A 27,400-nucleotide genomic window follows, 5' to 3' on the forward strand; every position below is an offset into this window, starting at 1 on the left:
AAAACTTGAATAATAAGTCCACAAGACTACAAGAGAGTATGCAGTGCACTTGAGTGAATAATTAATGCTCAGAAAAGTAAAATTAATTTAATTAGAGCACAACCCATTTTATAACTCCGTAGGCTCAACAAATGGCCCAAAACGTAAAATTCAATGCTCAGAAAATGAAAGATAAGGAGAAGCCCAGACCAGTACAATGGCCTACTCCGATTCCGAGACACCAAGCCCAATTCTGCTAATGAAAAATAGTACTCAAACTGAGAGATAAGAAACAAAAAAGAATAAAAACGGAAACCCCATCGTCGTTTCAAGGTTTATTACCAGAAAGAAACCCTTGTAAAAGAAACGCAGGTTTCGATTCGACAGCACCAAAAATATATAAAAATCAACAAATTCCTGAGGTAAAGTAATCATTTTTTTATATATATATCGAATGGCTGTAAAAGTTGTTGCATTTTTGTACTTGTTTGCTGATTTGATTTCTGTTTTGCTCGCTTTGATTTTGAAAATATCTGCCTTTATGCCATTCATGTCATGGAAAAGCGAGACAAACTAAGAGTTAAGAGAGCTGGAATTTGGGGGAGGGGGGGGTGTTAATTAAAGATTAGTGCCAATTTAAAATGATTTTAGAGATTGGAATTTTGTTGGGTTTTTGTAGCTTTCAAAATCAGAGTTAAACGTAGATGAAGTTGAGTGGTAAAGTTGTGATCTTTTTCAAGTTAGAAATTAGAATCACCTGAAAAGATTGGTTAAGTTTCAATCTTTGATCAAGAACCAATGTAGACAGAACGCAAGCTGGCACCTTTAATCAGTGTGGTTTGGCAAATTTGTTTGGATAAGGAATGATAGTTTAAACTTTGGACATCAATAACATGTTCTACGTTTGTTATCAGACTAGACAGTGGCACCCCTGGGAAGTTGAAGTTGAAAATGCACGACTTAGCCTGTATAAAATGCACCAAGCCCTGGGTTAGAGTCAGAAGCGTGCTGGATTCTGTTTTATGATGAGTGCCGGGCAGGGAACTTAGTTTGGATGCCTCTGCATCACAATCAGTTTAGCTGTAGTATGAAGAGATTGTGTGCTAGGAAGTTTCTTCTTTAGATTGAAAAATCTCTTTTATGTTGTCATTGACAACGGTGTAAAGCATTGGTAGTCTAGCCATTTCATCCCCGGAATGAGCAGAGCTACAGTATAAGAGGGTCCACTAACAGGAGCGAGTAGAGAAGTTTACTATTGAAATAAAAAGGCTAGTTGTCGCTTAAGCTAGTACTTTCCTCAGGTACCAACAAGTGCGCGGTTCCTCTGCTGACAAAAGAAAGCTCACTAATCTCGACTAAGAAAGAGATTCGTTCATTTTAGTACAGGGAAAGAGATGAGGGTTTGTACCAACTAAGAAGTTATTACAGACTGGAGAAAAGCCCAGACTATTATAGTTCACAAATCGAAGCAGAAAGGGAACGGACTGGTGTCAGACTTAAAAGTCCAAGCACGAGCTAGTAGAAGTTGCTAGTTCTTCTTTACATTGAAAAATCTCTTTTTTAAAAGAAGTTCTTTATATTGCCATTGACAATGGTGTAAAGCATCGGTACCATTTTCGCAGATGCATTGCATGAATGCCTTGCATGGCATGCTGCTTTTTAGGAAGTTCAATTCACTTAGTGTGATGATCTGTTGAAGCATAGTTATGTTTCCTGGTTCCGTGATCTAAAAAATGACATAAATTCTCCAATTTTGTTGCCTATAGCTCTGTTGAATCATAGTATTAGTTATGTTTCATTATGCCATAATATGATCATGACATAACATTCACCAATTCAGCTTCCTGTAGCCCAATTGGAATTTTTGCTATTCTAGAGAGCTAGTTTTTACATGCCAGAACATTAGCAGCTTATAGATTTACATAAATAGTTGAGCTGTCAAAGATATTCAACTTGCGTTGTTGTCCATGGTATTTGCTTCCTTCTCTTATACACGTATCTGAATCTTTTCTGGTTTGAACGGAAAGACAATTTTGCCAACCATTGCTTTTTCTGATTTGCGAGCGGTTAGTCTATTGTATCAAACACTTAAAAAAAGAATCCTTTGAATGAAATGTGCCATAAATAAGAGAAGTTTTGGAAAGCAGTGAAATAAGAAAGATTCCACCTGAATTTCATACAAAATGAATAGGAGGTGGTCGAACTCGACCAAGCTCTCTGAAAGTCCATGATTGAGCATCTTCACAGGTCAGTATATGGGAACACAAAAATGCCACTAGATTTGTAAGTTTCCAAGCAGTCGAAGTAAAATGCCAGATAGCTGTCCTTCTCTTTTTTGGAGATTTTTGTTTGCTTTCTACGTTCTTATACTTACTGCTTCAAAGGAAAAATAAATTCTATTTAGATGTATTTAGCGGCATGGAATTGGGACTTTAATGGCTCTTGTAGATGTCCTGCAGGCAATGCTTTTCTCAGTGGTGTTCTCTTATGTTTTATTTTAACAGATCAGTGTTCCATTTCCTTGGTATTCAGAAAAGGCTCGGAAGTATGCCATCAGAATCTGATAAGTGGGGATGGGAACATGTTAGCGTGTTTGGTGGATTTGACAGGGGAAGTGGTACAAAAAGGTGGAAATGTAACCACTGTAATCTACGATATAATGGGTCTTATTCACGTGTCAGGGCTCACCTACTAGGGTTCTCAGGTGTTGGGGTCAAAAGCTGCCCTGCTATAGACAGGTCTTTACGAGAAGCATTTCAGGTCCTAGAAGAGGAGCGTGTTTCACAGAAGAAGAAAAAGAATTCTGTCATTGGGAAGCCTTGTAAACGCACTCGGACTTCTCAGCCAACTCTTGCCTGGAAAACCATCACAAAAGAAGATATAGATGACATAGTAGCTAGATTTTTTTATGCTGATGGATTAAATATTGATATCGTCAACTCTCCTTACTTTCGTGAAATGGTGAAAGCAATTGGTGCTTTTGGGTCTGGGTATGAACTCCCATCAATAGATAAGCTGTCTGATTCTTTTTTAAGCAAAGAGAAAGCGAGGATTGAAAAATCAGTAGCTCTAGTTAGGGAGTCATGGCCACATACAGGATGCACAATACTGTGTGCCAGTCGCTTAGATGGTGCATTAGGTAGCAAACATGTCAATATATTTATCTCCAGCCCAAGGGGACTTGTATTTTTAAAGGCAGTTGATGTCAATGATACTGACGAGGGAGAGCACGTGTTTATTGGTGCTCTCGCTGATACTATTATGGAAGTTGGCCCCACAAATGTTCTTCAGATAGTTTCACATCTAGGCGATGCATGCAAATCATCTGAGTCCTATTTATCGTCAAAGTTCCCTAATATCTTCTGGTCTCCTTGCACTTCACACTCTGTCTTAATGTTGATGGAAGAAATGGCCGAACTGGAATGGATAAAACCTGTTGTCTTGTGTGCCAAGGCAATTGAGCAATGCATGATCACATATCAACATACTTCTTTGTGCACTTTTGGTCAAGATTTGAAAGAGTTCTCTGATCCAATCTCTGCCAAATTTGCACCTTCATATTGCTTTCTCCGGAGGGTCCTTGAGCTAAGGCAATCACTCCAGGATGTGGTTGCAAGTGAACACTGGAAGCAATGGAAGAATAATATGGCAGAGGATACTGTAAATGTTGAATCTGCCATTTTAGATGATGGTTTCTGGAGCAAGGCTGATTTATTGTTGCAGTTATATGAGCCTTTTGTAAGTTTGCTTGCTACAATTGATATCGACAAATCTGTTATTGGTGCAGTTTATGACTGGCGGGTTCAGGCACTTGAAGCCTTGAGGAGTCAGGCAATTGATGATGGCATATTGAATCAGTTAGAAGGACTGATTGAGAACAGGTGGGATGCTCTATTTTCCCCTCTTCATGCTGCAGGTTATTTACTGAATCCTAGATATATTGGAAAAGGTCAAACAAAGGATAAATCTGTAATGCGGGGCTGGAAGGCTACGCTAGAAAGATATGAGAGTGAAAGCACAGCCAGATGTGTTCTCAGAGAGCAGCTCAGCTCATACTGGCGTCTGGAAGGATCCTTGGGAGAGGAAGATGCCGTGGATTGTAGGGATAAAATGGATCCAGTTGTTTGGTGGGAAAACTTCGGTTTTGAAACACCCAACTTACAAACACTAGCCATAAAGGTTCTGAGCCAGGTTTCAAGTGTTGCAATGTGCGAAGAGATTTGGCAAGCTAGTGACTTCTCATGTCGAGAATCAGCAAACAGGTTGGGAGAGCAGAGAATGGAAGATCTTTTTTTTGTTCGAAACAATCTCAGGCTTCATGGTCAAAGAAATGGGAATCTGTGCTTCTCATCTGGCCAACGAAATGCCTTTTCAAGCTCCTTTTCTGGAGTTAAGACATGGGATGGTCTGCATCTTGATCAATCTAATACAACGGTAGATGTCCATGACAAATTATGAAATAGCTTGCTCCGTTTCTAAATGGGCTCTGGACACCGACCAAAGTCGTGCATCCAATAATCAGCAGGTTGCTCGTTAGCTACCTGCATTCACTGGACTTTGCTGTGCACTAATCAGGACGATCTTTTTGAGGTTAGTAACATCTCTTTTGTATAATGTACCATGTACCATTTGAAAAAACAATGCTGTATATCTACTTCGAACGATACTTGTTTATTGTTGTCGCTGTTGGTGGCCTCAAGCTTAAAAGTTCTTCATTAAAGAATTATAGTTGTGGTAATACCTAAGAACATTTAGAAGCATTAGATGGAGTGGGTTGGCAATAATTAACAGCAGTGACTTTATGATTACTTGCCTGAGGGAACAAGATTAAGGGTGCTGTCTTGAGTTAATTAGCACCAGCATACTTGGCCACATCATGACAACATATGCATATATTTTGGCAGACATTGAAGTAATTCTACTTCAGCAACCAGCAATCAGTACTTTGTTGGTCCAAAGTCTTCATAATAGAGGTCCACTATCATGCTCAAAATATCAATGTAGGGCGTTCCATTGCTGATTTGATTATCCCCTTTTTTATATTCTTCTAATTCATCTCTTAAAACTAATTAAGTATCTGTTAATCTATCTCTTTAATGAGATATGGGAGCCCATGGGTGATGGGTTGTCGTAGAAAAATGAACAGTAATGAAATTGTGTAGGCATGAAATGTTCCTCGTTAGTTGTTAATGTTGTCTGGTTTAAGATGCCAACGACTCTATACTTTGTCAACTGTTGTCGAACTCTGAATGCTTATCTTCTATGTAGAATTCACTTCTCTTACGATATTTTTAAAGCAAAAACTTGATTTAACTAAACATGTATATGATCATTTTTTTTTTTTGAATTATGCCGAAATTATGTCAAACAGGTTCTAAGTTACAGGCCATGATATAAACTTGAGTTCAGGGCGCTTGAATCATCAGAAAGGGAAAAGAAAATGCCTTTAAATCTAAGAGCATAAAAGAAGCACAATCTCTAACCTATTTACTCCATGTTGAATCTCAGTGACCATCCATCCCTCCCCCTTCGATGTACAAAAGAAGAAACAGGAATGGAGCAGCAAGAAAGGGTCAGTCTACTTTGTATTTGTTGGCCACGACAACATTAAAACATGTTTGACTCTTGACCCTAATCCACATGTGGCATAAATCACGGTACCTAAAATGTGTATAAATTTTGTTGTTTTATGAGTGGTGGAGAGAGGTCAATATTAGATTATTATTATTAATATCATTGCAGTTTAGAGGAAGGATATCAGTTTACTTGGAAATTACGAAAGTTTGAGAGCAATATCAGCGGCAGATCGTCAATTTCCATGAAGAAAAATCAAAGAAGATTTTTGAAAAGGTGGGCTCGCTAAGAAACAAAAGAAGCATGAGATATGGGGATTTGTTAAGGTGTACAAAGCAGTGTGTACCAAAACCTAACCTTGCATTAACTCCAAGCAAGAAAAGCGAGAGCATTATCAATAAAGTATACGACATGGGAGGAAATGGACCAGAAAGTAGAAGAAAAGGGAACTTCTATTTCCATAGAAAACTAGGAAATTGAAGGATTTTCAGCAAAATAGCCTCCTTCATCCTCCATAAAAATTCCATGCCGTGGTAGAATGTTGTGCTGCCGTTGTCCCTTTTGGTATATACTCCCATGAATCAAGTTCGAGCATTAGCAATTATAAGACTCTTCGATTCTGTTGTGCTTATAAATTAAGCAACCCGATTTGATTTTTTAAAAAAAAGATTGAGGGTAAAAAATAATTAATAGAGAAATATGTCTTTCTCTGTTTTTATTGTAATAACCTAAAAAGATGTTAGGTTAAACATATCCTAATAGAGTTAGCGTGAATGATTAATGATGTATTAATAGTCTTAATTTGAAATTGATCTTTACCGAACTAATGTTTAATTATTTATTTTTGAAATGTGGTTGGACTGTATTTTTTTATTATTTTAAAAAAATTCAGATTGATATTTTTTATTATTTTAATATGTAATATTAAAGATAAAAAAATATTATTTTAATATATTTTTAGACATAAAAAATTCCTTAAAAAAAATTATTTGAAAATAATCTTCGCCGCAATCTCGCAGACGAACAGAGTCTAAATTTCATCAAGTCCTTTTCTTTGTCAGTGTCGTGTCATACTTCATACTTCATAGCCTACCTAACGATTCTTTTCTCTTTTGTAGCACTAGCAAGAAATTGGGCCTTCGAATCACAGTAATGCAAAAAATATTAATAGAGGTACTAAGGTGGGGTCGAATTTGGGATTTGAATAGCTCAAGAATAAATTTGATTTTAATATTAATTTTTTATACCTCTCTTAATATTCAAGTCCAGATAAAAACGCAGGGTAATACTCTGAATAGCTTAATATTTTTTTTTTAATGTCTTTGAAAATATGATGGTGATTTTTTTTAAAATATTTTTTCATGTCAAAATACATTAAAATATTTTTTTTATTTTTTAAAAAATTATTTATAAAATCAGCATATTAAAATAATATAAAATATATAAAAAAATTTAATTTTTTAAAAATACAGGCACAATTATGTTTCCAAAAGCTCACTAAGTACCGGTGGTTGCTTCTATGACATTCTAGGACTTCTCATTGCGAGACAAGTGTTTACCACTTCCTTAAAATTACATAGGTCAGCATAGAAAAGTAAGACCTTCAATTTATAAAATTCGTGAAGGTTAGTTGTGGGTACCTTTAACGCTGGCAAGACAATTTTAAACGTTTAATTAATTAGGTTAAATAATTGTGGTACCTATGATAGAGTTTGGAACGCGATCCAAAAATTATTTGATAAATTTCTTTATATGTATATTTTAATTATTGATATTAAAAATAATTCTTTTAAAAAATAATTCTTTTAATATATTTTAAAATAAAAAACAACTATCATCACAACACTAAACACCACCTAACAATATTGATTGACAAACCTCACATTAGTCCCTAAACTATTAACTAGCTCTCAAATGAATCCTAAACAAAAACAAAACTCTCATCTGTGTATCTAAATTTAGTTCCTGACAGGCCTCAATTGAGTTTTCGGACAACGTTTGCCAAGACTTTCAGCTTGAAAGAGATCGTTTAGAATCCAAGTCGGGCAAACAAAAAATTGGTGTAAGAATTCCTGTGTTTTTTTATTTCAAAAATGTTTTTAAAAAAATCATTTTTTTTTGTTTTAAATTAATTTTTTATAATGTTTTTATATTATTTTGATATATTAATATTAAAAATAAAATTTTAAAAATAAAAATTATTATTTTAATATATAATGAACAGGGCGTGATCAAAGTTTTGATGGGAATGAGAAGTCAATAGGTACAATTAAAGAGCTTAGAGAAAGACGTTCATAGCCTAAGTACAATGCTAGCTAGATCTGGTAGTTATAGCCCTGTACTTGACCTACAGGCTGCGTTTCTTAATTTTTTTTCCCAGCTCTGTGAAACCAGATCCTTCTCTATGACCCATAGCTAGGGATGGTATAGCAATGCTACCAAAATAGATCCCAAAATCAAAGGTCGTGGAGTTCTCGTTTATAAAAATGACGACAATAATAATATTTATAAAAATTATAAAATTATATTTTAAAAAAAATGAAATTTATTTTTTTATTAATTTGTGTGTTTAGACAAGATTGTATGTACCTCAATTAATTTCAAAAACTTTAATATTAATAACCATATAAATATATAGTAGTTATTATATTAGTAATTACAGAATTCAAATATAAAATTATAAAAAATCAAATTTTTTAATCATAAATTTTTATTATTAGATCACTTATTCAAACCCAACTTTTTATTTGTTGTATTGTTGCTTTAAAGCATCATTTTCAAAGTTATTGCTCTCCACCATTAATCATTTTAGTTTTTCTATATATAGAATTTATGACCAAATATTTGTGAGGCCAACGATCTCCGACCCATAATCGGACTGTGTCCATGTAAGCAACAATTCCATTCTAGTTTAATGAAAGGAAGAAAAAAACTAAATCATCTCATGAGCCCGTCGATGCCTCTGATTTATTTTCTGTTTTTCCTCTTAATTATCTCATGATTTGGTTCGGACATGGCGTATGTATAGAGATTCAATGTTTGTTAACATAACTGTTCTTTATTGTATTTAAAAAATGTTTTTGAAAAAAATTAAAAAAAAAATTATGTTTTTATTTTACTTTGAATTAATATATTTTTGATGTTTTAAAATTATTTTAATATATTAATATCAAAAATAATTTTTAAAAAATAAAAAATATTATTTTAATATATTCTAAAATAAAAAATATTTTAAAAAATAATGATAATTACACTGTCAATCACGATTGCACGAGAAATTTATCCTAAAGAAATATAGAAATTTAATCCATTACGTATGCATGAAACCACTTGATCAATACTAATAATGTTTGTCAACTTCACAAGACATCGTTTCTTGTGCACAAAACCTTCCACTCGTCAATCAATGCACGAGAAAATAAAAAAGAGTGTTAATTGATATAAAAAGGGGCCATTAACTTTGACTATAACCACGTCCTTTTACATTTCCACTGAATAAAAAATAAAATTGAATTAATTAATTGTTCCACGCACCAAGCTGCATATTTTTATGGAGATCTAATATTTGATTAGAGGTAAGTAAAAAAATTCAAGAAAATTGAGAAAATTAAAAAGAAAAAATTTTAAAAAACCAAACCGTGAAAAAAACTGATTAAACCAATTAAAATTTTTAAAAAACTGATCGGTTTGATTTTATAAGCCTGAAACTAAAAAAACTGAACTGAACCCAAACCGGAAAAAAACCGAGCCAGGCCGAAAATACTGAGTCAAACCAGTTTGAACCGGTTTTTGTTCTAAAAAATCAAATAAAAAATGATCGGTTTGAACCAATTTCAATTCGATTTTGATTTTTTTAAAAAAAAAATAGTTTGGTTATGTTTTTTAATACAAATTTTCAGTAAAAAAAAAAACAAGATAAATAGCAAGGAAAAAAAGGGAACCCGAGGGTTGAAAAATCAACCGCGAAGGCCATGGTTTGTTTGTGAAAAAGAGGGATCATGTAAAAAGGAATAAAGAGGTATCAAAAGTACTGTTTCTTCTCCTTTTCAATCCTTTTAATAGCTAGGCTCTTGTGTACAAGAAACACATTTTCTCATTCACAATTCTTAGTTTTTGTCAGCTTACTTAGTTTCACTTGGAAAGTTTCTCATCAAAAGTCAGATCTGGAAAATCATTTCTCAGCGATCTCTGCAACATTTTCTTACTAGTTGCTATTAATTAAGTTTTACATAATTTTTCATTAAAAAAAATCATTATACAGCTGTTTATATATATATATATATATATATATATGTAGTAGTAGTTATTTTTTAAAGTATTTTTTACTTAAAAATATATTAAAATAATACTTTTTAAAAAGTTATTTTTATATCAACATATCAAAACAATTCCAAAACATACATAAAAAAACTAAAACAAATTAAAAATCTAGTTTCACGGTTAAGAAAATATGTTTCGGTCTTTTATTTTTAAATTCTAATCTTAAAATTAGTATATGAAAGAATTTATAAAAAAAAATTGAGTTTACCAGAACGAAGTGAAAAATACGTTTGAAATTTTTTCTTAATCTCAATTAACATCAGAAAAAAATCAATACTTCTTGTATACGTATAGTTACGTAGTAACATGGAGGAAATTGAGGAGCCTCACACCCTCGGAACGCGTATATTGAGGGGGAAATGAAAAGAATAAATGCAAGTAGGGTATATTATTAGAAAGATGGGAAGCTCCAGCAGCCAAGCTCAACGTGGTAGGTCGCCATGTCTACCTTTTTGACTCCTTATTATCGTGATTAGCCACGCATTTCCATAGCATAAAGGAAATCTGGGTTACCTGCCAAAAAGATAAGGCATTGTCGGTGTGCTCTGTAACAACGCAGCAAAACTATATAACCAATTAAACCCCAATCCAAATTCCCCTTTAATCTCATCTGTGCATGACAATGACCGGTGAAATCTCAGGCTCAGGTCACCGGATCAAGGCAGCCCTAATTAGGGGTGGTGGTGGTGGTGGGAGGAGGAGGCTAGGTGAAGGGCTCATCTGAATTTGCAATTGAGTCTACTAGAAAAAATCTCATAGAAAGGAGGCCAGAAATGAAGATGGTTAGCAATTAAGCCTATCTGATGGAGGCATTAGATCGTAAACTCGTAGGAATAAAATTTAAGATATCCCTAGATTTAATTTGACCAATATAACAATAAAATGAGGATAAATTCCTTCCATGTCGTTTTTATTTTTATTTTATACAATATTTAATTAAGTTAACATCGTTAATTGACAGTTCCAAAAACCAACATCTCTCTTTTTTTTAGATTTTTCCTTTTTTTTAGATTTTGTTTTTTTTAATAAATGTGATCTGTAAAAGGATGATATAAATAATATTTTGATATCTCTTCTAAAAATTTAAATTTTTAAATTAAAATTATTTTTTTATATAATATCAAAAACTTGTTGATCAAGAGATCATGAATTTAAATTTTATTATTTTTATTTTATTTAGTAGCGTGAACATGCTGTTATTTAAGAAAATATAAAAAGTAATATAAATTATATTTTGATATTTTTTAAAAAATTTAAATTTTCAAGTTAAAAAATAATATAGATTTTTTAACTTTAGCTATGAAAAAGAAGCATTAAAATTGTCAAATTGGACGATTAAAATAAATCCCATTGATGCCCGTAGAGAAGTTTCGTGCAAGTGGTGGAACTTTTCTTTCAAAATGTTTCTATTAAAAGAAAATTGAAAGAAGAAAAGGTCTCGGGGACAGAGATGTAAAATCAGAAGATGGAAGGAAAAAGCACATTCCATTGGCTGTGGCTTGTGGATCTGTCACAAGGCTCTAGGCTTGAAACATGCCCCCTTTAGTGTTATTGCAAATCTAAAAAGTGTTTAATTAATATGTAGAATCCAAACACATGCTAACATTTATTGTTCAAAAATCAAATTAAATTTTAAAAATATTTTATTAATAAAAATATATACAAGTTGGATCGAATATTTATATTAATAAAAAAAACAATCAAATCAATAAAATCACATGTAATCTTCAAAACATTTTTAATTAATTCTTTATTTATATTTTTTTATATTTTTTTTTGTAGGTGTTGAAAATGTTTTTTTTTTATATATATATATATAATCTTTGGATGGTGAATTCGAATATCTAGGCATTCTAGCTAGCAGTCTTTGAGCCTTTAATTTTTTATTTTTCATTGGCATTAAAGAGGGTCGTGGTGCAAGAACTTGGAATGCAGGTGGTAAATTAATAATATTGATTAAATAATATTCTTATTTATTTCCAGCTTGAATTTTAAGTTTAAATATAATTTATAATTAATTAATAAACCTTCATCATTCCAATCATATTAATATATAAAGGTTATCCACGCTTAAGTCTGTCGGTCTGCCCTTGCTTGTATTTATTGAAGGGTTTTGGAACTTTGGTGGGAATATCCTGAGGAGGCAGACAACTTTGCACAGTTGCAGTAGCACCCCCAGATCCCTGTCACCCACAGTTTAACCGATGAATTTACACATATGGTAAATAGCCCTTACTAAAAAATATAGCCCTACCAACCCCCTACATTTCCAATTCTTGATTTTTCGGCCCCTTCTCTAGCCAACTCACTTGATAGCTGCTACATGGTAACCATCGCCTGCTCTCATGGTGCCCGAACAACTATAATTTATAAGCGTAAGGATCGAAGTGCAAATTTTTTTCATGGAGGAGCTAAATGATCAACATAAGAAACGGAGGGACCATGAGACAAACAAAGCTTACAAATTATAGGTTCTTACTAGCACATAATCATGCATACAGGTAAATGAAATTAGATACAAATGGACAAATAGGAATTGAGAACCTTTTTTAGCCAAATCCATAGTCTTCACCATTCATCACTTGCCAATACCGAAGATGGGAATAGGATTTCGTAAGTAGAGCTGCCAAAAGACAAAATCATTAGGATGTATATCGAAACAAGATAAGTTAAAGGACTAGAGTGAAAATATAATTTTTTTAGGGGTGCCGGATGGTCCACTATTTTGAAAAGAAGTAAAAAAGTGAAGGGTCAAATTAAAAGATTCAGAAACTTTAGGGGTGTCATGGTCCAATTTCCATGCAAAAGAATTGTCTCGCTACTAATTTCATTGCGTGAACTAACCTATCATGACGTAAAAGGGGGGGAAAAAGAAAAGAAAAATTCAGAGGGAAGAAGACCCCTCAACAACCAAGCAAGGCAGTTGCCGGCTGTGGTCAAATAAGACACCGTTTGGGAACGCGGCTGCGGCCGCGTTCCTAAAAAATTTGAAAATTTTTTGTTTTTTTGTTTTGTTAAAATTTAATATGATTGGTATGTTTTGGATCGTTTTGATGTGCTGATGTCAAAAATGATTTTTAAAAAATAAAAAAACATCATTGACATGTATTTTGGCACGAAAAGTTATTTGAAAAGCACCCGCAACCACACTGTCAAACACACTACGTGGTCTGCCTCACTACAAGTCCTGATTTGGTGGCATCATGTGCGGAGTGATTAATGTTAATATCCATCGATTTAGCTTAAAAAAACACAAAAACATGCTAACTGATGTCGCTGTTTCAGCCCCGTTGATTCTGAGAAATTAAGACTTCAACATGACTTGTATTTTCAGTTATATTGGTGTGTTTGATATTATATTTTGGAAGCGTTTTTTTTAAAATAAAATTTTTTATTTTTTATTTTAAATTAATATTTTTTTGATGTTTTTAAATTATTTTAATGTAATGATATCAAAAATAATTTTTAAAAATAAAAAGATATTATTTTAATATTTTTTAAAATAAAAAATATTTTAAAAAACAATTACTATCATACTCCCAAATAAACAACTACTAGTTTCTATTATTGGGAATGAGATTTTTTTTAAGCTATAAATTACCAATCTCAAAAAAATAAATATATACATATATTATTCTTTTATCTCCTTACCTTTCTATGTCATTATAAATGTATAAAAACTAAAATCAGAGGTAGTCTCGAGAATTAAAGAGGTTTAGTACCTCTTATCTTACAACCAATTTTTTTTAAAAAAATGTAGAGAATAATGCAATGCTACCAAATAAATCATACAAGATCTTCGTACTATCATCTGACCATTTTGGGCAAGTTTGCATTAATTGTTAATTTTGTAGTCGATAGCTTTTCTGTGTCGGCACTTTGCTGTGGGACCGAACAAAAAATAATGTTTAGAGTACTGAAAATGCCCAAAAGAAGATATAAGTTTACGACAAATATGTAAAAACATTAATTTGAGCTAAACCAGCAAGAAACATTCTGTTAAACTTTGCTAGAATAATCCGATTAAAAATAATATATATATATATATATATAATTTTTTTAAAAAAAAATGTGTTAATTACTCCTCGAGAACTATAATTTCTTTCGTGATAGCAAAATATGAATATCAAATTATCTCATATATTTTAAAATTTAAATAATGAGTTTATCAAATTAACTTGTATCTATTTAAAATGATATTGTTTAAATAAATTGACTTCATTTAAAAATATATATATATATTTAGAGCCCACCAATAAAAGCCGACCTCTAAACTAATTAAAAATAAAATCATTTGAGTCATAATTTTAAAATTTCCAGCATAATCTTTAGCTCAAGGGGTGTTTCTTTCATCTTAAGTCATAAAAGTTCCTTCGTAGATGAAATGTGTCGAAGAGTTTAGAAAATAATATAAATTATATCTTGAGATCTTATTTAACAGCTTAAATATTGAGTTGAATTGATTTTTTGACATGATATCAGAGTTTTGATAGTCAAAGCTTTCCTTGCTCAACAACAACAAATGAATTTTTAGTTTTTTTTATTTTTATTAGAGCAAGTTAACTTGCTCTCTCAATTTTCTCAACAATTTATTGTTGCTTCATGTAGCATATAATTTTAGGACTCGATTAACTTTCTAATTTATGCATGGATATGTAATGTTTATTAGATTTGTTTTTTGATTGAAAATTTTGAGATTGAATATTGTGTTTTGAGAAATCTAATGATCTTGATGTCGAATTGCACTGTTAAATGCCTATGTGATTGATTTTGATTTGTCAAGCCAGTATTTTTCATAGCTAATTTTGAGATTGACAAATGCATTATAAGCCTCGTGGGGGTTAGTTTTGAGAAAGAAAAAAAGGCAATTAAAATGTGCAATTTTGCTGTGCTTAGTGAAGCCCAAGTTGGGATATCACATTTGTTTTTTAGTTTTTTTTTTTTTAGTTTAACGTGAGTGTCCGGGCCAGCTTGCGTGCACCTTGACTAATTCACAGGCTCTGAAATTAATGATCATGTAAGCCTTCAGTGGCTATTATATGAGCAACCACAAGACTCGAACCTGAGACCACAGAGAAAACAAATCTTTTAGTCCCAAGCTCTTACCACTGGACCACTACCTAGATGGTTGGGATATCACATTTGTTTTTTCATGGTTTGGTGGCTTTGATAGAAACTCATACGTGATTTTGAGCTTGTTTTATTTTGTATAATCATCTAATCTAAGCTTGGATGAGATGTTTTTGCTACATTAAGTCATTTTAATGGATACCCAAATGATGTATTTAGTTTGTTTTCAATGTGCTCGATCAATCTAGTAGAAATGAGATTGAGATATTGTTTTGTGTTCCTTTGTGCTAGTGATGAAGGGCTCGATAATTTACTATATAGTCAATGATTCCGAGCTTTAATTCTTGGCAATTCAAAGGTTATAACATAATTTTGCTATCTAGTTTTTTAATTCTAACATTCGAATTTATAAAGCTCGAAACGACAGTGTAGCTCGAGTTCTAAAAGATAACCAAGTCAAGTGGGAGGTGTTTGGAAAAACTCTTATTTTGAATGAAGTTTTTCATGTTTTTAGTGTTGGTAAAAAATTAGTTGAGAAATGTTATTTGTTGAATGTCCTGTAAATTAAGTATAATGCTTCTTTTTTTTTTTAATATTGCTTTGCATTTTTCATCTTAATCCAGTGCAAATGTTGAATGCTGTGATTCGGGAGGCTCGGGATGTTAACTTAAACACTACTAAAATAATGATGTATTTAAATTTAATTCCTAAATCTCGTATCAATAAAAAAAAATTATGAAATTTATGTACAGGCTAGACGACCTAGAAAGGCTTCTAATCTAGTATAAAATAAAACAAATTTATTGGAGTTAATACTTTGATATTTATAATAATAATAATAATAATAATAATGTACTGAATAATGGTGGTAAAAGATACTTTATAATTTTTATTGATAACTTTTCAAGATAAGTCATGTTTATTTGATTAACTTTAAAAGTAAATTATTCGATAAATTTAATTTTTTTTTAAAGTAGAAAGTTGATTATAAAAAAATAGAAATTTTATGATATGATAGAAATTTTGAATATACTTATAATGAAATGAATGAATTTTTAAAACGGCATGGTATTGTATATCAATTAACAATTCCTTAGTCATCACATTAATGGGATAACAAGAAGAATAAATGGGACTTCAATGGATATGATTAATGCAATGTTAAGTAATTCTGATTTATCTAATAACTTATGGGATGGAGTTTTGTATTCTATTCCTTGTATAAATTTGGATAAAACATCATATGAATTTATAAAAATAAAAAAACTTCTTTAAAATATTTTAAGTATGAAGGTGTTTAGCTAAAGTAAATATTTCAATCATTAAAAAATAAAAATCTATCATAAAATAATAGATTGTACATTTGTTGGATATTATTTGAAAAATACTGCTTATAAATTTTCATTTTAAAATTCTAAAATTTATGAAACTATAAACAATATAATTATCGAGTCATGTGAAAATAAATTGTTTATACTTGTTAATGAAAGATCTTGTTATAAAATAAACATTATTGATAACCATACTTCTAATGAAATTAGAAAAAGTAAACAAAATAAAAGAGCAAAATATTTTAGTGTTAATTTTTATATTTTTCATACTTGAAAATGAACCTAGGACATATAGTGAATCCGTGACATATATTGAAGCTCCAAAATAATGACACAAGAAATTGATAAAGTCATGTTATTTGATGGTTTTCAAATAAATCTTGATGATAAATATTTTATATTAAACAAATTTATAATAATCATGTAATTTTATATTTGTAAGTTGATGACATTATGATTATTGATAATAATATTCAAGTTATAAACAATACTAAATCTTTGTTGCTTGAAAATTTTGATGTGATCGATCTTACTCTGAGTTATGTTATTTTGAGAATTAAATTATTTACAAATAACAATGGTTTTGTTCTAACATAATCACATTACATTAAAAATATATTAAAAATGTTTAATTATCTTGATGTGTTGTTTCATGTTTGTAGTCTTTTTAATCATTCTACTAGATTAAAAAAATAATAGTGAAAATATGTCTTAATATAAATATTTATAAATTATTAGATCTTTATCGCATCCAACCAATCATACTAGACCTGGTATATCATATGTAGTTAGTAGATTAGATATACACACAATTCTAATGCACATTAGAGTGCTTTAGGCAAAATTTTTAAACATTTAAAATGAACTATTGATTATGCATTTTATCATACTGGTTTTCCTCATATAATAGAGGAATTTAGTAATGCTAATTGGAATTTTGGTTCAAAACAAATAAAATTTATTGGTGGGTATTTATTTACTTTATATGTTGGTGTGATTTGTTGAAAATTTGTTAAATAAACTATATTGATTCATCCAACATGAAAATAAAAATGATTGCATTAGATGCTTTTAGTTCAGAAGTTGAGTGGTTTATAATTTTTTTTCATTAAAATGTCATTTATTTTTAAACTAATATTACCTATATCAATATATTGTGATAATCAAGCTACTATAGGTAAAACTAAAAGAAAAAAATTTAATGGAGAAAAAGACATGTAACCACTAGATATAAATACATAAATACATTTGACATTTAATATCTCATATCATAATGTTATTTCTTTAGATTTTTTAAAGTTCATAAATAACATTACAGGATCTGGTCACTAAAGATTTGACATACTAATGAGTTATTTAATCGTCAAAGGAATAAATGAAATTAAAGCCCTTAAATTAATCATTAACAGTAAAAACCCTTCTTCAAATATATAGTAATTATATGAATGAAATTCAACATGTAAAAGCATATATATATATATATATATATATATATATATATATATATATTACGGGATGTTGATAACAAAACATTGTTTGAGGATTCACTTAATTGGGTGTGGTGATGGGGTATCCACTGTAAGAGCCTGGGCTAATAAAACAAGATATATGTACACGAACAAGAACAAAAAAAGAAAAAGAAAAAGAAAAAAAAGCAACATTGATAGGATTTTAAAATTACCTATATGTTGTGTATGTAACAAGTTTAAACTTTGTCAAAAGAACCTAATTCACGGCATCCTAATTACCATGATTTTTCAAATTGAGATTAATTAATAATAAGGGTAGATTAAAACCCTAAACTTACCTATCACATATTACATAATATTAATTGCTCATTTTTATTTTATTTATTATAAGAATATTTTTAAATCATGCAGGGATGTTAGAATCTTAATTCAAAATTATAATTAATGATATTTGTTTTTAGTTGTTAATGATTTTAGATATATATGGTAATTTATATCCACTAATAAAATAAGATACATGAATATGATAAAAAAGAACATAACATTGATAGAACCTTAAAATTATCTATATATTATGTGTGTGTAATAAGTTTAAACTTGGTCTAAAGAACCTAATTAATAGCATTCTAATCACTATGATTCTTGAAGTTGAGACTAATTAACAATAATGGTAAATTCAAACCTAGAGGTACATAGCACATACTAGCTCACTTTTATTTTATTCATTATAAGAATATTTTTAAATCATGCAGGATATTAATGATATTTGTTTTTAGTTATTAATTTATTATATTTAATTAGTTTAGATCTACATGGTAATTTATATCTTTACTAAGTAATTAATAAATTTTATTGACTTAGCTATTATGATTAAATTAATTAAATTAACTATTTTAAGTATATTTGATAACTGATATCTTATTAAGTGTGTGTTATATATAGAGTTTGTTTAAGATGGGAAGTACATAATGTTTTCACCGTTAAAATTTTTTTAAAATACTTTTCCATTTTACTCAATCTTTTATATATATCTTCATGTAATTTAAGAACTTTTTTATATATTTTTTCTCTCATGTTTTACTGTATTTAATTTTTTATATTTTATTAACTCAAGTGAGAAAAAAAAATGATTAAAAGATTTGGAGAATTCTTGTTTCATCCAAAAATTTAAATGAATTACTTTTTCTTGAGAGAGAAATATATTATATATAAAATTATTCTTGTGCACATGAACGTTTTATCTCTGAGAATAATATTATTGAGTGCTACAAGCTAGGAACTTTACTCTTTTTCTAGATTTACTTTTACTTTTAATTAGTTTCTTGATTGTCTTTAATTGTTAATTTAATATTAAAAAAGAAAATAAAAAAATCCTAGTTGCGTTTTTTTCCTAATTCTTTTTATTTTTATTTTTTCCCTAACAGATATTACTACTTGCCAAAGAGAGATGTAAATTTATTTCCAAATAGAGCCAAATTTGACTATAAAATGACCATCTCTCTCTCTATTTGAGTTGCTCTCTCTCATAAAAACAGAAAACCCTCTCTCTCTCTCTCTCTGCCTCTGCTCTGTTCTGTCCCTGCTTCATTTTGATCAAAAGAAACAGAAGCATTGGCTGGCACAGGTTTATGAGAGAGGAGAAGCACTGATAGGGTGGAAAGTGAAGATTTGGTGTTCATTCCTTTGAAAGGGAAAAGGAGAGGAGAAGCAGATAGTTGAACTTTGCTTTTGTAGCGTTCAACTTAGTTTCCATGTAATCATAGCCTTGTTCCCATTATATACAACCCTCATTTCAACCACATTGTTAAAAATTCCAAAAACCCATATAAGATAAAGATTTAGTGTTTCTTTTTTGTTCTCATCTTGATTGTTCTTTCTGCCAAATTAACCTATCCTCTGTTTTTCCTCTGTTTTTCTCTGCTCTTCTGGGATAGAGAGAGACAGTGAGATGGGTGAAGTTTCACAAAAAATCATGATACCTGAATCGTTTCAGTTTCAGGTCTCAAGCTATGACATTTCAGGTCAGCTTAAACTCATTTGGGAGCTAATCAAAGCACCATTGATAGTTCCTTTGTTGACACTTGGAGTTTACATTTCCTTAGCCATGTCACTCATGCTCTTAATGGAAAGGGTTTACATGGGTATTGTCATCATCCTCGTTAAGCTCTTTTGGAAGAAACCAGAGAAGCGATACAAATGGGAGCCCATGCAAGATGATATAGAATCTGGCAATCTTAACTTCCCTGTTATTCTTGTTCAAATCCCAATGTTCAACGAAAAAGAGGTCCCTAGCTCCTTCTCCGTTTTCTTTATTTTCAGCCAGTTTGTATTGTTCCTGGTACTTTATTCCTGGGATTTGGAGCAAAGTCTTCAAAGTTCAGTGCTTTTCTTGCTTTTGGTCATATAATTATTGTGTGTTTTGGACAGGTTTACAAGCTATCCATTGGTGCAGCCTCTAATCTTTCCTGGCCAGCAGATCGTCTTGTGATCCAAGTCCTAGATGATTCAACCGACCCTGCTATCAAGGTTCTCAAAAACAACAAAAGCAATCACTTTGCTTCTTGATTAGTTTTAGTCGCACGCGTGCCATTCTTGCAACTGATTACTTTTTAGTGATATGTGTGTCTGTTCGATCACATTTCTGTCGAGCTTAGCAAACTGGTGTAGACTCCAAAACGGTTAATTTTAGTCCAAATTTATCAAACCTGCAAAGAAAACTAAAATTTCTGATCTGGGTTTTGCCCATTTACCCAAATGACACCCACTTTTTTGTCCATTGAGCCATGTCTTGTTATCAATGCAGCAAATGGTAGAGCTAGAGTGTCAAAGATGGGCAAGCAAGGGCATAAACATAAGGTACCAAATCAGGGAGAACAGAACAGGTTACAAGGCTGGTGCTTTAAAGGAAGGTCTAAAGAGAAGCTATGTTAAACACTGCGAGTATGTTTGCATCTTTGATGCTGATTTCCAGCCTGAGCCTGATTTCCTTAGGCGTGCCATTCCATTCTTGGTCCACAATCCTGACATTGCCCTTGTTCAGGCTCGTTGGAGATTTGGTAAGCTCTCTAAAAAAAACCCACTAGAACCCTAACTAAGTCAATTGATTACAGTCATTAAATTGTGTGTTAGATTGCATATTTTCTTAAATTTCTAACACTGTTTTTTCGAGTGTCGGTGGTCTTTATGTGTTAATTTCTAACATTCTTAGATTGTTCATTAGTTTGGTCTTTGTCAATTCTTTTATTGATAGAGGCCGCTTTTGCCATCCTTGCATGAGGGTGTCAGTGGTGATGTGTTAACCGCTTTTTTTTTTGTTATTTTTTAAAATAATTTTTTAATTGTTTTTTTTATTGTTTTAATGCATTTATATTAAAAAAAATATTATTTTAGTATATTTTTAAATAAAAAAGATTTTAAAAATAATATTTACTACACGGCCTAATTAGGTAAGATCCTTGGTCGATTGATCCCCTTGATATACACCTGGTGATCTACTGACCGTCCATGACGCAGCTGTGGAGCCCATATGCACAAAAAATGAAAAATCCTGATTACCGAAATTTATTATATAATTATTATTTCCATGTTATTTCCTTCCTTGATTTTTCCAATTTAATGGTATTAATTATTAATTTACTAAAAAACCAGTCCTTCATCCCATAAATGTCCCCAATTTAAATAAAAAAAACCCGGGCCTTCTTTTTCAAATTGAACTTGCTCAAATTAAGAAAAAAAAAATTTCCCGTGGCATTTTAGTCACAGGAAAACAAGAACAGTCTTTTTTTTCGTGTTTTTGACTTTTTATATGAACAACCCGCGATGTACGGATCACATGGACATCCTTCGCTGTGGGGGCAAATTTGTCACATGGATTTCTCTCTCAACTTCTGTTCTTCTAGGCTCTAGGAGCAGCCAGTCCATCCTCTGGTCACGTGCGTATTGCCATTTTTGAAGTGAGTTCATAGTTGTGTGGGACCCTTCTTAAATTGCCGACACTTCTAATTTTTGTATTTTTATGGTAAAAGAATAATAAAAAAAGAATTTTTCAAAGTAACAGTTAAAAGAATAAGGTCCGTTACATTTTATAATGAATGACACTTCTTCATGTGAAGACAGAGAAGTAAACGGCTAGCCTTAATCATAAGTGTAATATTTATTAGATTAATGATAAATTAAAAAAATCTATTTTGATTACATGTTTAATGATGATATTAATGATTGTTAATTTTGTGGGTGGTGAAATCTTTGCAGTGAATGCAGATGAGTGCTTGTTGACAAGAATGCAAGAAATGTCTTTGGATTACCATTTCACTGTGGAGCAAGAAGTTGGGTCAGCTACTCATGCGTTCTTTGGCTTCAATGGTAAATAAAAAAAATTTAATAATAAACTGCCCCATTTCCATTTTGATGACAGGGGACAGGAAGTAGTTGGACAGCAACCTTAGATGTTATACGATAGTGAGGGTAACTGGTAATGATTGAAAATGTTTCCTGAATCTAGAAATTTGACTGAGACTTGTTGGCATTTCGCTCATAAGTCATTATTAATTACCATAATTTCTTCGAAATTAAACTTGAGCTGAAAATTTTACGAGAAATTTATGAGATTTAATGTGTGTTATTGAATAATGTGTTCATATGTAATAATGATGGAAACCAAAAGATTTGAATGTGAAAATGAATGGCAATACAGGGACTGCTGGAGTATGGAGAATTGCGGCCATTAATGATGCTGGCGGGTGGAAGGACAGAACTACAGTGGAGGACATGGATCTTGCTGTCCGAGCAAGTCTTAGGGGCTGGAAATTTGTGTACCTTGGTGACCTCCATGTAGGTTATTTACTATTCATAAGCACATACACTGTGTTGTTCTTAGAACAATTCATCTTGGTTTATGATCTTATTTTTATTAATGGCTAATTTTATTTGTAGGTGAAAAGTGAACTTCCCAGTACTTTCAAAGCTTTCCGGTTCCAGCAGCATAGGTGGTCCTGTGGTCCTGCTAATCTGTTCAGGAAAATGGTGATGGAGATTGTTAGAAATAAGGTTTGGATCTTTTTCATCTTTTGTGACTGATCACCATGGCCAGTTTCGAATTACTATGTAGTGTGACAATTCTAATTCAAGTCTATTTTGCATATTTCAGAGAGTGAATTTCTGGAAAAAAGTCTATGTGATCTATAGCTTTTTCTTCGTTAGAAAGATCATAGCTCACATGGTGACCTTCTGCTTCTACTGTGTTGTTCTCCCACTAACCATTTTGGTTCCTGAAGTGAAAGTTCCAATCTGGGGAGCTGTTTACATCCCTTCTGTCATTACCATTCTAAATTCAGTAGGAACTCCAAGGTATGGCCATTTTTATAACTTGCTCGTCTACTTGCAAGAATCAGGACAGAATTAACAACTCATCCTTGAATGTGCAGGTCAATTCACTTACTGTTTTACTGGATCCTTTTCGAGAACGTTATGTCTTTGCACCGGACTAAGGCAACTCTTATCGGTCTGCTAGAAGCTGGAAGAGTCAATGAGTGGGTTGTCACAGAAAAACTAGGAAATACACTTCAGAAAGCAGCAGATGCAAGGAAAGCAAACACCAAAGCACCCAGAAAATTCCGATTCAAATTCACCGACAGGTAATAATTCCTTGCATAACTTTCAATCCTGGTGGCAAAAACATTTTACCTGTCACGCACTATAATAGCGTACGTACATAAATTGCAAGTTTGTCCTAGTTCTGATGGATTCAGGGCCTACATTATCTACTCCGTATTATTTAATGATTTTGCAGCAGCAGACCAAAAAGAAAAAAATATTAGTCTTCAGTAGAGCTGGAATAGAATGCTCCTATCTTCATCGAAACTGTCCTGGTTTGGTAAATGTAGCACATGTTTTTATTCTTTTAACAGGAATTTTGTATTCTTTTGACTTTTTAACAGACTCAACACATTGGAGCTGGGATTTGCAGCATTTCTTTTCTTGTGTGGATGCTATGACTTTGTTAATGGAAAGAACAACTATTTCATTTACCTTTGGCTCCAAACAGTCACCTTCTTCATCACTGGAATTGGATATGTTGGTACTATTATTCCCAGCTCTTAGTTGCAGCCGCAGCAGCAGCCCGAGTGACATACAAAGGCAACAAAACCCTCTTCGTGTATGTCAAGCTGCCATTTGTGTTTTATTTTTTTCTCCTCTACAACTCAATGTATAATTACGTGGGGGGTCTGTGAGCAACATTTGATTTCAATTCCTACCATTTCATTCCATTGAAGAAAAAAAAGGGTCATTCAACATGATTGACACAAAGGTTATAGCTAATGCCTTCAGAAGATTTAGTGTGAATCACATCATATAGGATCAAGGACAAAGAAGAAGCAGAGACAGCATTAGGGCAACAGGATTGTTATTTCAATTAAATAGATTGCTTGTAATTGTGAGATTTTGTTCTTTTTGTTTCTCCTTTGTTAGTTTTCCTTAGTTTAAGAGAATAAGTTGGTGAAATGAAATGGTGTATTTGCAGTCAAAGTTAATTTTTTTTTTCTAGCTTCCACATGCTTCCTTTCTTGTTTAATTTTTACACAATACTTTGTTAACGAGACATTAGTCCAGTGGTTAAGGCCCCACTTGGAACGCAATACGAAAACTAATGAAGAACACAGGGCACTTCATTAGTCAATGAGTTCCAGAGAGGCCTCTGTGCTGAAACCAACATTTACTGCTGTGTATATTTGTCAATGAGTTCCAGACTCCAAGTATTCTTAAGTTTTTGCTTGATTTTGATCCTAACAAGAGGAGATAAATTCTTTGATTCTTCATTGAGGGTCTGTTTGGCACCTATTCTGGTGATACACTTTGCTGCTTTATGTCATAATTGAAACAGGGACCGAAAAAAGTAAAGTAAAGAAAAGAAAACTCATGAGAATTGGCATAGCATTTGTGCGCATGCCTGATGGGCCAGTTAAATTGTTGCGCAAGGTAAAGAAATCTAATTAGTTATCGTGTTGGCGTGCATTACAAGCTATTCTTGCAATAATGGTCTTGATAACATCCTTGCCTAGGGTTACGTTTATTTTTGTGAAGCGGTGGGGGTGTAGTTTACGTTTTATATGGATTATAGATTTGAAAGTATTTAGTTAATTAATTTATATTATAGTTTTACCTCAAATTCTTTATTAAAAACTTGGCTAAAAGAAATTATAATTTGCAATTTATTTTACTACTCGAAAGTTAAACATACACTAAGCTCATTCCGGGTGTCCTCCTCGCGTCTGGAAAATGGTGATTTACAATCATCTTCCTTAATCATTCTTAATTCTTTCTTTTTCTTCAGGAGGTAGACATGCCATATGGATGCTTTCCATGCCTGGTGCCAATCATTTGTTGCTTGTGACAAGAATTATTTCTCACAATCCATCCAATCTAGAGTCATGTTCCTTACTACTTGCTTTATCTGAAATTGTTTTTTCATTTGCAAGGTTAATTTTTCTTTAAGGAACCACCTTCCAAATGATCAGACCTGAAAGATGCTTCATGCTGGTCTCTTTCTTCTACTGGAAGTGTCGATATTATGCGTGTTAAATCCTTTGGCACTTGAACCAATGAAAGCATAGGGAGGGAGCACAATAATTGTCGGCAATGGAGAAAACAATTATAATATTTAACTGCTTTCTGATCAGAAACCAGAGGTTTACTGTAATTTATATCCAAACCATAAACAATATAAAAATGAGATTTGAGAGCAATAATGGAAACTTTGAAAGCAAGTTGTTCTGAGAGCTTTTTCGTGAGAAACAATGTGCTCGGATCATTACTCCCTTTGCCCATCACCACCCTTTTCTTTATGTTCTTTTATGATTTGGGGGGTGAAACTACTTAAATATATAGGAGAAATCATTTTAAAAAAACCTCAATTCTAAGCTTTTTTCAACTAGATGAATGCCTCATCACTGGCCAGTTTCTGCCCCATTTATTTGGCCTTGTATGGAATGGAGTATGCTCAATCTTGTTCGTCGAGGAAGGGTCATGGTGCGCTAAGATTTATGCCGCATCTGCTACATTTTCACAATTATTTGACATACAAATATTTATTTTCGTTCAAAAAAACAATCATTTGACAGTTGACACTGCGTGGAAATATTACCAGATCTTAGATGGTCATGGCATGGCAAAGACTAACCAATGCAAACCAATTAATTGAGTTAAGCTGCCATCAAAACTGCTAATATCCTAACAGTGCAGAACTTGTCCCTACCAACATCAAAGGGATAAAAATGCCCACACACAGAAACACAACACACGTTGGATTGGCAGTATAAATGTGAAACCAGCCTCCTTTTTTTTGCTGATAACTAGCAGCCAATCGTATTGGGCCATCTTCCTTTCCAATTATTGTGTGAAAGAAACATGTATTTGATTGAGACATGTAGTGGCTAGCTACCCTCCTGTTGCCACTCTCTTCAAACATCAACTCCCAAAGCATGCAAGGCCCCCCAGTTGGCTAAAGAAGTGCCCTTTTCAATTGGTATGATAACAACGAAAAGTTTAGAAAGCAATAGTATAAAACCATAATTCTTTGCATGATAGTTGTCTACCCAAGAAAAAGCAAGCCTTGAAGACTAGGGATTGAATGATTGCTCAGGAATATATCTAGTTCTCTCGTAAATGACAAGAAAATTACATAAACAAAGTGACCTACTCAAAGTCTATTCTATGTTAACAGCTAGGATCGTTTGTTTATGTGGTGTGATTTGCTTTTAACTATAATTTATGATGTTTTTTTTCAAAAACTACCACAGTAGAACCACACACCAAGTAATTTCCAGACAACCATTTCAATTGTCGAGTTCCATAGCTTAATTTGAACTTCACCTATGCCATGCTGCATCATATTCTACTTGGCCCTCTGTAATACTGATTGTAATATTGAGCTCTGGTCTTTATAGCGTTTTAAATTCCCACCTGTTGTTTGTGGGGTCTGAGCCTAAATCCCATCTCACTTGAGTCTCTTTTCTCCTGCAACGGAATTAAAAATTAGCCACTGAAAAAAATAAATATAGGAACGGGTAATCCTTCTCTCTTAAAGACATTATAGCACATGGCAGTGCCAAAAAGATTACTCGATTATGCTTAGCTTGCCGAAGGAAGTAACATGGTTCCTTAAAGACAGAACTACTGTGTGTTTTAATGTCAACATCGAACTACGATACTCTAATGTCTGGCTGCTAAATCAATGCCGAATCAGCGAAATTTCCTCCATATGTCACATGCACTCTGCCTCTCTTCTTTCACTGTAGCGTCAGCCAATATATCTCACCACTGTAACAAGTGATTATAAATTGTTAATCTTTCTATCTGTCTAAATTCTTTGATTGTTCTTCAATCATGTTACACTAAAGTTGGTAAGGATCTAGAAACAACTTTCACATGTTCTGCTATTGTCAGTCACACAAACATCCATGAGATTTAAGAGATTATAAATCCGTTAGTTGAAATGTCATCTCACTTGGTTGTCTCTTTGTGCCATTGCCATTTTGAGCCGGAGCTGGATACAGGTTTTTTAAAATATAATAATAATTGTTTTTTAAATTATATTTTACTTTAAAATATATTAAAATAATATATATTTTTTATTTTTTTAAATATATTTTTGATATCTGG

At 32.1% G+C, this 27,400-nt stretch overlaps 2 protein-coding genes across 6 annotated transcripts; both read left to right on the forward strand.

Annotated features, from left to right (window-relative positions):
• Positions 1-270: 270 nt before the first annotated feature.
• Positions 271-5,734, forward strand: LOC133698549 (uncharacterized). 5 transcript variants are annotated; one of them, XM_062121506.1, is made up of 2 exons: positions 271-401; positions 2,484-4,702. In XM_062121506.1, the coding sequence occupies exon 2, from the start codon at positions 2,527-2,529 to the stop codon at positions 4,435-4,437; it is 1,911 nt and encodes a 636-aa protein (XP_061977490.1). In that variant the 5' UTR covers positions 271-401; positions 2,484-2,526; the 3' UTR covers positions 4,438-4,702. The 5 variants fall into 5 exon arrangements, 3 of the variants coding, with proteins under 3 accessions (XP_061977490.1, XP_061977491.1, XP_061977489.1); XM_062121507.1 differs by having other exon boundaries at positions 272-401; positions 2,512-4,702; XM_062121505.1 differs by having other exon boundaries at positions 273-401; positions 894-4,702.
• Positions 5,735-19,275: 13,541 nt separating this feature from the next.
• Positions 19,276-24,268, forward strand: LOC133699752 (glucomannan 4-beta-mannosyltransferase 2). The gene is made up of 9 exons (XM_062123181.1): positions 19,276-20,027; positions 20,171-20,269; positions 20,547-20,799; positions 21,995-22,105; positions 22,437-22,573; positions 22,676-22,789; positions 22,890-23,089; positions 23,167-23,376; positions 23,680-24,268. The coding sequence occupies exons 1-9, from the start codon at positions 19,692-19,694 to the stop codon at positions 23,840-23,842; spliced, it is 1,623 nt and encodes a 540-aa protein (XP_061979165.1). The 5' UTR covers positions 19,276-19,691; the 3' UTR covers positions 23,843-24,268.
• The last annotated feature ends 3,132 nt before the right edge of the window (positions 24,269-27,400 follow it).

The sequence above is a fragment of the Populus nigra genome, chromosome 7 (genome assembly GCF_951802175.1).
Source record: "Populus nigra chromosome 7, ddPopNigr1.1, whole genome shotgun sequence".
NCBI lineage: Eukaryota > Viridiplantae > Streptophyta > Magnoliopsida > Malpighiales > Salicaceae > Populus > Populus nigra.

What these genes read in the sequence shown, in the direction of transcription:
- LOC133698549 (XM_062121505.1), top strand. Translation starts at nt 2,428, where the DNA reads ATGTCCTGCAGGCAATGCTTTTCTCAGTGGTGTTCTCTTATGTTTTAT.
- LOC133699752 (XM_062123181.1), top strand. Translation starts at nt 19,692, where the DNA reads ATGGGTGAAGTTTCACAAAAAATCATGATACCTGAATCGTTTCAGTTT. An exon ending in CAATGTTCAACGAAAAAGAG is followed by an intron (nt 20,028 to 20,170) that starts GTCCCTAGCTCC and finishes TGTTTTGGACAG; the next exon opens with GTTTACAAGCTATCCATTGG. An exon ending in TGGAGATTGTTAGAAATAAG is followed by an intron (nt 22,790 to 22,889) that starts GTTTGGATCTTT and finishes TGCATATTTCAG; the next exon opens with AGAGTGAATTTCTGGAAAAA.